The sequence below is a fragment of the Catharus ustulatus genome, chromosome 39 (genome assembly GCF_009819885.2).
Source record: "Catharus ustulatus isolate bCatUst1 chromosome 39, bCatUst1.pri.v2, whole genome shotgun sequence".
Taxonomy (NCBI): domain Eukaryota; kingdom Metazoa; phylum Chordata; class Aves; order Passeriformes; family Turdidae; genus Catharus; species Catharus ustulatus.
The window spans coordinates 555,847-566,191 of NC_046259.1; the positions used below are offsets into that span (position 1 = coordinate 555,847).

General features: G+C 48.9%; 1 protein-coding gene across 1 annotated transcript; it reads right to left on the reverse strand.

The window, feature by feature from the left end:
• Nucleotides 1–2,464: 2,464 nt before the first annotated feature.
• Nucleotides 2,465–4,924, reverse strand: LIPE (lipase E, hormone sensitive type). The gene is made up of 3 exons (XM_033084433.1): nucleotides 4,551–4,924; nucleotides 3,066–3,293; nucleotides 2,465–2,506 (listed from the first exon to the last, which is right to left on the reverse strand). Exons 1-3 carry the CDS (start codon nucleotides 4,878–4,880, stop codon nucleotides 2,465–2,467), a joined length of 600 nt encoding a protein of 199 aa, XP_032940324.1. The 5' UTR covers nucleotides 4,881–4,924.
• Nucleotides 4,925–10,345: the final 5,421 nt, after the last annotated feature.

Below are 10,345 nucleotides of genomic sequence, written 5' to 3' on the forward strand. Positions count from 1 at the left end.
CTCAACTCAATGGTCAAGCCAAGACCAAGAAAACCAAGACCAACCCAACCAATGGTCAACAACGATCAACCCAATGGTCAAGAGCGACCCAATGGTCAACTCAACTCAATGGTCAAGCCAAGACCAAGAAAACCAAGACCAACCCAACAAATGGTCAACAAATACCAACCCAACGGTCAAGAGCGACCCAATGGTCAAGCCAAGACCAACCCAACTCAAGACCAACCAAGAGTCAACTCAACCCAACGGTCAATCCAAGACCAACCCAATGGTCAAGTCAAGGTCAACCAAGCCAAGATCAACCAACCAATGGTCAAGATCAACCCACCGGTCAAGCCAAGACCAAGAAAGCGAAGACCAACCCAATCAATTATCAAGACCAACCCAATGGTCAAGCCAAGACCAACCCAACTCAAGATCAACCCAACCAACGGCCAACTCAACCAATGGTCAACTCAATCCAATGGTCAAGCCAAGACCAACCACTGGTCAAGATCAAGAAAACCAAGATCAACCCAACCAATGGTCAATAATGACCGACCCAATGGTCAAGAGCGACCCAATGGTCAAGAGCGAGCCAATGGTCAAGCCAAGACCAAACCAACTCAAGATCAACCCAACCAATGGTCAATAAAGACCAACCCAATGGTCAAGACCAATCCAATGGTCAAGATCAACCCAATGGTCAAGCCAAGATCAACCATTGGTCAAGATCAAGAAAACAAAGATCAATCAACCAATGGTCAACAACGATCAACCCAACGGTCAAGAGCGACCCAATGGTCAAGCCAAGACCAAACCAACTCAAGACCAATCCAACCAATGGCCAACAAAGACCAAACCCAACGATCAAGACCAACTCAATGGTCAAGTCAAGACCAACCAAGCCAAGATCAACCAACCAATGATCAACTCAACGCAACAGTCAATCCAAGACCAACCCAAGACCAACCAATGGTCAACAAAGACCAAACCCAACGATCAAGACCAACCCAATGATCAAGACCAACCAACCAACGATCAACTCAACCCAATGGTCACTCCAAGACCAACCCAAGACCAACCAATGGTCAACAAAGACCAAACCCAACGATCAAGACCAACCCAATGGTCAAGACCAACCCAACCAACTCAAGATCAACCAACCAATGATCAACTCAACCCAATGGTCAAGCCAAGACCAACCAAGCCAAGATCAACCAACCAACGGCCAACAAAGACCAACCCAATGGTCAAGTCTAGATCAACCAAGCCAAGATCAACCAACCAATGATCAACTCAACCCAATGGTCAAGCCAAGACCAACCAAGCCAAGATCAACCAACCAATGATCAACTCAACAGTCAAGACCAACCAAGCCAAGACCAACCAACCAATGGCCAACAAAGACCAAACCCAAAGATCAAGACCAACCCAATGGTCAAGACCAACCCAACCAATGATCAACTCAACCCAATGGTCAATCCAAGACCAACCAAGCCAAGACCAAACCAACCAATGGCCAACAAAGACCAAACCCAAAGATCAAGACCAACCCAAAGGTCAAGCCAAGACCAACAAAACCAAGACCAACCAACCAATAGTCAACAAAGTCCAACCCAATGGTCAAGACCAACCCAACCAACTCAAGACCAACCAACCAACGATCAACTCAACCCAATGGTCAAGCCAAGACCAACCAAGCCAAGACCAACAAATCAATGGCCAACAAAGACCAACCCAATGGTCAAGACCAACCCAACCAACTCAACACCAACCAACCAACCCAAGAACTCCCCAAAAATCCCCGAACCTCTCACCTGGAAGCCCAAGCACCGCCCGTAGAAGCAGCCATTTTGCATCGTGCTGTACTCCCGCAGCACCACATCGCTGATCCCTTCTTCCTCCTCCTCTTCTTCCTCTTCCTCCTCCTCCTCCTCCTCCACCTTCCCCACATCGGGGAAAAGACACCCAGGCTTGGCCACCGCCGCCATCTTGCCGGCCAGCACCAACAAGGCCCTGAGCTGCCCCAAGGCCGCCGCCACCGCCTCGATCAAGAGTGACCCAACCGATGGTCAAGAGCGACCCCACGGTCAACAAAGAGCGAGCCAATGGTCAACCAAGCCAAGATCAACCCAGCAATGGTCAACGAGGTTAAGAGTAACACAATGGCCAAGATGAACTCAATGGTCAAGCCAAGATCAAGCCAAGACCAACTCAATGGTCAAGTCAAGACCAACCAAGCCAAGACCAAACCAACCAATGGTCAACAAAGACCAAACCCAACGATCAAGACCAACCCAACCGACTCAAGATCACCCAACCAATGATCAACTCAACCCAATGGTCAAACCAAGACCAACCAAGCCAAGACCAACCAACCAATGGCCAACAAAGACCAAACCCAACGATCAAGACCAACCCAATGGTCAAGACCAACCCAACAATCAAGACCAACCAACCAACGATCAACTCAACCCAATGGTCAAACCAAGACCAACCAAGCCAAGACCAACCAATCAATGATCTACAAAGACCAAACCCAACGATCAAGACCAACCCAACCAACTCAAGACCAACCAACCAATGATCAACTCAACCCAATGGTCAAGACCAACCCAAAGGTCAAGCCAAGACCAACCAAGCCAAGATCAACCAACCAATGATCAACTCAACCCAATGGTCAAGCCAAGACCACCCAAGTCAAGACCAACCCAACCAATGGTCAACAAAGACCAAACCCAACGATCAAGACCAACCCAATGGTCAAGACCAACCCAACCAACCCAAGATCAACCAACCAATGATCAACTCAACCCAATGGTCAAGCCAAGACCAACCAAGCCAAGATCAACCAACCAAGAATCAACTCAACCCAATGGTCAAGCCAAGACCAACCAAGCCAAGATCAACCAACCAAGAATCAACTCAACCCAATGGTCAAACCAAGACCAACCAAGCCAAGACCAACCAACCAATGGTCAACAAAGACCAACCCAATGATCAAGACCAACCCAACCACCTCAACACCAACCAACCAACACCCAACCAACCCAAAAACTCCCAAAAATCCCCGACCCTCTCACCTGGAAGCCCAAGCACCGCCCGTAGAAGCAGCCATTTTGCATCGTGCTGTACTCCCGCAGCACCACATCGCTGATCCCTTCTTCCTCCTCCTCTTCCTCATCCTCCTCCTCCTCCTCCTCCTCCACCTTCCCCACATCGGGGAAAAGACACCCAGGCTTGGCCACCGCCGCCATCTTGCCGGCCAGCACCAACAAGGCCCTGAGCTGCCCCAAGGCCGCCGCCACCGCCTCGATCAAGAGTGACCCAACCAATGGTCAAGAGCGACCCCACGGTCAACAAAGAGCGAGCCAATGGTCAACCAAGCCAAGATCAACCACGCAATGGTCAACGAGGTTAAGAGTAACCCAATGGTCAAGATGGACTCAATGGTCAAGCCAAGACCAACTCAGTGGTCAAGCCAAGATCAAGCATTGGTCAAGATCAACTCAATGGTCAAGTCAAGATCAACCAAGCCAAGATCAACCAACAAAGACCAATCCAATGGTCAACTCAAGATCAACCAAGCCAAGATCAACCAACCAATGATCAACTCAACCCAATGGTCAAGCCAAGACCAACCAAGCCAAGACCAACCAACCAATGGCCAACAAAGACCAAACCCAACAATCAAGACCAACCCAATGGTCAAGACCAACCCAATGGTCAAGACCAACCCAAAGGTCAAGCCAAGACCAACAAAACCAAGACCAACCAACCAATGGCCAACAAAGACCAAACCCAACAATCAAGACCAACCCAATGGTCAAGACCAACTCAATGGTCAAGACCAACCCAAAGGTCAAGCCAAGACCAACAAAACCAAGACCAACCAACCAACGGTCAACAAAGACCAACCCAATGCTCAAGACCAACCCAACGGTCAAGAGCAACCCAACCAACTCAAGACCAACCAACCAATGATCAACTCAACACAATGGTCAAACCAAGACCAACCAAGCCAAGACCAACCAACCAATGGCCAACAAAGACCAAACCCAACAATCAAGACCAACCCAATCAACTCAAGACCAACCAACCAATGACCAACTCAACCCAATGGTCAAGACCAACCCAAAGGTCAAGCCAAGACCAACCAAGCCAAGACCAACCCAACTAATGGCCAACAAAGAACAACCCAATCATCAAGCCAAGATCAACCAAGCCAAGACCAACCAACCAATGGCCAACAAAGACCAACCCAACAATCAAGGCCAACCCAACCAACTCAAGACCAACCAACCAACCCAAAAACTCCCAAAAATCCCCGAACCTCTCACCTGGAAGCCCAAGCACCGCCCGTAGAAGCAGCCATTTTGCATCGTGCTGTACTCCCGCAGCACCACATCGCTGATCCCTTCTTCCTCCTCCTCTTCCTCTTCCTCCTCCTCCTCCTCCTCCTCCACCTTCCCCACATCGGGGAAAAGACACCCAGGCTTGGCCACCGCCGCCATCTTGCCGGCCAGCACCAACAAGGCCCTGAGCTGCCCCAAGGCCGCCGCCACCGCCTCGATCTCGGCGGCGTTGGCGCCGGCGCGGAAGAAGAGGCTCTTGCGGTGCGCCGCCACGTAACGGCTCCGCTCCACGGCGCGGTCCAGGCAGACTTGGACCACGTGGATCAGGCTGCGGTAGCCGTTGCCGGGCGTGGCCTCGTCCAGGTCGAAGTTCGGCGCCACCTGGGTGAGGTGGGCCAGGGCGGGGCCAAGATGGCGGCCGTGATGGAGGAGGGCGGCGAAGGCGTCGGCGAAGCGGCGCGACGTGCCGGAGGTGGAGCGGGACGGGGAGAAGAAGGAGAGGTTGTCGCGGGCCAGGAGTTGGAGGGATTGGAGGAGGTCCATGGTGGCGGGAGTGGGAGGGGATTTGGGGTTACTGGTTTATACTGGGATGGACTGGGAGGGGCTGGGAGGGACTGGGAGAGAACTGGGAGGGACTGGGAATGGGATAAAAGGAACTGGGAGGGACTGGGAAGGACTGGGAAGGACTGGGAGGGACTGGGATCAAACTGGGAGGGACTGGGAATGGGATAAAAGGAACTGGGAGGGACTGGGAGGGACTGGGAAGGACTGGGAGGGACTGGGAGGGACTGGGAGGGAACTGGGACGGACTGGGAGGGAACTGGGATGGACTGGGATTGGACTGGGAGGGGACTGGGATGGATTGGGAGGGAACTGGGAAGAACTGGGAGGAACTGGGATCAAACTGGTTTATACTGGGAGGGGACTGGGAGGGACTGGGAGGAACTGGAATGGACTGGGAATGGGATAAAAGGAACTGTGAGGGACTGGGAGGGGATTTGGGGTTACTGGTTTATACTGGGAGGGACTGGGAAGGGGTTAAAAGGGACTGGGAGGGACTGGAATCAAACTGGGATGGACTGGGAGGGACTGGGAGGGAACTGGGAGTGACTGGGAGGGGCTGGGATGGACTGGGAGGGACTGGGAGGGGATTTGGGGTTACTGGTTTATACTGGTTTGGGGTTTGGGGTTTACTGGGAGGGGACTGGGAAGGTCCTGGAGGTTCCTGGGGAGGGTCCTGGAAGATCCAAACTGGTCCCAAACTGGTCCAAACTGGTTCAAACTGGTCTGGAACAGATCCAAACTGGTCCAAACTGGTCCAGACTGGTTCAGACTGGTCCAAACTGGTCCGGACTGGGAGCTCTGGGTCCCTCTGAGCTTCTGGGGAGGGTCCTGGAAGATCCAAAGTGGTCCCAAACTGGTCCCAAACTGGTTCCAAACTGGTCCTAACTGGTCCAGAGTGGTCTGGACTGGTTCAAACTGGTTCAAACTGGTCCCAAACTGGTTCAAACTGGTCCAAACTGGTCCAGACTGGGAGTTCTGGGTCTCTCTGAATTCCTGGGGAGGGTCCTGGAAGATCCAAACTGGTTCAAACTGGTCCAAACTGGTCCAAAACTGATCTGGAACTGATCCAAACTGGTCTAAACTGGTCCAAACTGGTCCAAACTGGTCCCAAACTGGTCCAAACTGGTCCGGACTGGGAGCTCTGGATCCCTCTGAGCTTCTGGGGAGGGTCCTGGAAGATCCAAACTGGTCCAAACTGGTTCAAACTGGTCCGGACTGGTTTAAATTGATCCCAAACTGGTTGGAGCTGGTCCAAACTGGTCCAAACTGGTTCAAACTGGTTCAAACTGGTCCGGACTGGGAGCTCTGGGTCCCTCTGAGTTCCTGGGGAGGGTCCTGGAAGATCCAAACTGGTCCCAAACTGGTCCAAACTGGTCTCAAACTGGTTCAAACTGGTCCAAACTGGTTTAAATTGATCCCAAACTGGTTGGAACTGGTCCAAACTGGTCCAAACTGGTCCAAACTGGTCCAAACTGGGAGCTCTGGGTCCCTCTGAGCTCCTGGGGAGGGTCCTGGAAGATCCAAACTGGTTCAAACTGGTCCCAAACTGGTCTGGAACTGATCCAGACTGGTCCGAACTGGTCCAAACTGGTCCAAACTGGTTCAAACTGGTCCAAACTGGTCCGGACTGGGAGCTCTGGATCCCTCTGAGCTTCTGGGGAGGGTCCTGGAAGATCCAAACTGGTTCAAACTGGTCCAAACTGGTCTGGATTGATCCAAACTGGTTTAAATTGATCCCAAACTGGTCTAAACTGGTCTAAACTGGTCCCAAACTGGGAGCTCGGAGTTTCTGTCGCTGCTCCGAGCCGGGAGAGGGGGGGGGAGGGGGGGGGGGAGGGGAGGGGGGAGGGGGCGTGGCCTGGGGTGGGGGAGGGGCGGGAGCTCCAAAAATTGGGTTAAAAATTAAAAAAATAATTTCAAAAATATTTTTAAAACTCAAAAAAATTCCCAAAACTTCCCCCCAAACTCCCCTAAAAATCTCCTCCAAAAAACCCCAAAAAATCCCCAAAAATCCCCAAAAAATCCCAAAAAATCCCCCAAAAAATCCCAAAAAAATCCCAAAAACCCCCCAAAAAATCTCAATAAAATCCCTAAAAATTAAAAAAAAATCCCCTAAAAAAATCCTTTAAAATCCCCCCAAAATCCACAAAAAATCCCCAAAAAATCCCAAAAAAATCCCCAAAAAATCCCAAAAAATCCCAAAAAACCCCAAAAAATCTCAATAAAATCCCTAAAAATTAAAAAAAAATCCCCTAAAAAAATCCTTTAAAATCCCCCACAAAATCAAAAAAAAATCCCAAAAAAATACCAAAAAATCCCAAAAACCCCCCAAAAAATCTCAATAAAATCCCTAAAAATTACAAAAATAATCCCAAAAAAATCCCAAAAAATCCCCCCCAAAATCCCCAAAAAATCCCCAAAAATTCTCCAAAAAATCCATAAAAAATCCCCCAAAAAAACCCCAAAAAATTCAAAAAAATCCCAAAAAATCCCCAAAAAATCCCAAAAAAATCCCCAAAAAATCCCCAAAAAATCCCCAAAAAATCTTAAAAATCCCAAAAAATCCCCCTCAATTCCCCCCCAAATTCTTGGTGGGGGAGGGGCGGGGTTGGAATTTTTGGGGAGGTTCCAAAATACAAAAATTGAGAAATGGAGCCAAAAAAATCCCGAGAATTTCGGGGCAGAGGGGAAGGAGGGGGGAGGGGAAGGGGACAAAGGGAACGGGGACAGGGGGAGGGGAGGGATTGGGAATTTTTTATTTTTTAATTTTGGGGGGTTTTTAGGATTTTTTTGGGATTTTTTTAGGGATTTTTTTAGGGATTTTTTGGGGATTTTTAGGGGATTTTTTGGGGGTTTTTTGGGATTTTTTAGGGATTTTTTGGGGATTTTTTGGGGATTTTTAAGGGATTTTTTAGGGATTTTTTGGGGATTTTTTGAGATTTTTTTAGGGGATTTTTTGGGGCTTTTGGGGGATTTGTTTGGATTTTGGGGGATTTTTAGGGGAATTATTTTAGGGAATTTTTTTTTATTTTTAAGGGATTTTTTTGGGATTTTTGGGGATTTTTTGGGGATTTTTTGGGGATTTTGTTGGGATTTTTGGGGATTTTTTTGGGGTATTTTTAGGGATTTTTTTGGGGGGCTTTTTTTTGATTTTTGGGGGATTTTTGGGGGATTTTTTAGGGATTTTTTGGATTTTTAAGGGATTTTTTGGGATTTTTTTGGATTTTTTAGGGATTTTTTTGGGATTTTTGAGGGTTTTTTGGGGATTTTTGGGAATTTTTCTGGAGGATTTTTAGGGGATTTTTTAGGGATTTTTTGGGGGATTTTTAAGGGATTTTTTAGGGATCTTTTTGGGATTTTTTGGGATTTTGGGGGGGTTTTTTGGGATTTTTTGGGGAATTTTTAGGGATATTTTTGGGATTTTTTGGGATTTTATGGGGGATTTTTAGGGATTTTTTCGGGATTTTTTTGGGATTTTTAAGGGATTTTTTATGGATTTTTTTTGGGTTTTTTTAGGGATTTTTGGGGGATTTTTTTTGGATCTTTTTGAGATTTGTTGGGGTTTTTTGGGGGGATTTTTTAGGGATTTTTTGGGGATTTTTTTGGAGTTTTTAGGGATTTTTAGGGATTTTTGGGGGATTATTTTGGGATTTTTTTGGAGATTTTTGGGGCGATATTTTTTTTTTTTTTTAGGGATTTTTTGGAGGGAGTTTAGAGGGGAATTTAGGGGATTTTGGGGGGAATTTTTTTTTATTTTTCGGGAAATTTTTGACTTTTTTGGGATTATTTGGGAGGGGTTTGGTGGATTTTTCTGGGATTTTTTTCTATTTTCTGGGGGATTTTGGGGGGCTTTTTTTTTAATTTTGGGGGATTTTTGGCAGTTTGGGTCAATTTTTGCCATTTTGGGTCAATTTTTGGCCATTTTGGGCAGTTTTTTGCAGTTTTTTGCAGTTTTTTTGCAGTTTTTTGCCAGTTTTTTGCAGTTTTTTGCAGTTTTTGGATAATTTTGGGACATTTTTGTTCAATTTTCCCCTTTTTGGCCTCTCCCCCCCTCCCCCACCCGGGGTCTCCCCCCCTTCCCCCCCCCCCCCCCAAATTTTGGGGCCCCCCCGCGCGCTCCCACCTGTGGCTTCCCCTCCCCGCCACTTCCGCACACGTGACCAAACCCCGACCAATCAGCGCTTCCCTCCCACGCGCGTGACTCCGGTCGGCCAATCAGCGGGCAGCATTTTATCATCACGTGATGGCAGAACGACCAATCAGGTGTGAGGCGACTCCAACCGGCCAATCAGCGTGTGGCACCTTGTCATCACGTGATGGGAGGTTGACCAATCAGGTGAGGGAAGCGATGGCGCGTCGCCATGGCGACGGGAAGCGCTGGTCACGTGACCACCGCGGCCTACCTCAAAAGGCTTCAAAAATCGACCCTGAAAACCTCAAAAAAACCTCAAAATCGGCAAAAAATAACAACCAAACCGACCCAAAATTGTCCTAAACTGACAGAAAACTGTCCCTAAATCCCATCTACGGCCAAAAATTGCTCTAAAATCGATTAAAATGGTTTTAAAATGTCCCAAATGGCCTAAAAAAGACCCGAAAAAAGCTTCAAAATCGACCGAAAATGCTTCAAAAAAGCCTCAAAATCGACAAAAAATTAAAACCAAACCCACCCAAAATTGTCCCAAACTGACCCAAAACTGTCCCCAAATGCCACACAGGGAAAAAACTGCTCTAAAATCGATTAAAATGGTTTAAAATGTCCCAAAATGGCCTAAAAAGGCCTCAAAACGGCCTAAAAATGCCCCAAAATTGACTCAAAATGTCCCCAAATGTCCCAAAACTCTTCCAGGGCTGTCACTGATTGTGCAAGGATGTCCCCAAGGTGTCCCCAAGTTGTCCCTTGTGGAACTCGAGCTCCTGCTCGTCCTTTTTGGTGGCGCCTTTGTCCCCAAAGTGTCCCCGAAGTGTCCCCAAGGCCATCGCAGTGTCCCCAAAGTGTCCCCAAATCCTCTCCAGTGTCCCCCACATCATCCCCATGTCCCCAAATCTGTCCGTGTGTCCATCCCAGTATCCCCAAGGATGTCCCCAGGGTCCCTAAAGTGTCCCCAAGTCCCTCCCGGTGTCCCCAAAGTGTCCCCATGTCCCCAAATCTGTCCCTGTGTCCACCCCAGTGTCCCCAGGAGTGTCCCCAAGGTGTCCCCAAGTCCCCAAGGATGTCCCAGTGTCCCCAAAGATGTCCCCAAGCCCCTTCCCAGTGTCCCCAAGTCCCCAAATTGTCCCCAAGTCCATCCCAGTGTCCCCAAGTCTGTCCTCATGTCCCCTCCCAGTGTCCTCAAAGTGTCCCCAAGTCCCCAGCGATGTCCCTGTGTCCCCTCCCGGTGTCCCCAAGATGTCCCCAAGTTGTCCCAGTGTCCCCAGGAGTGTCCTAATGTCCCCAACTCTGT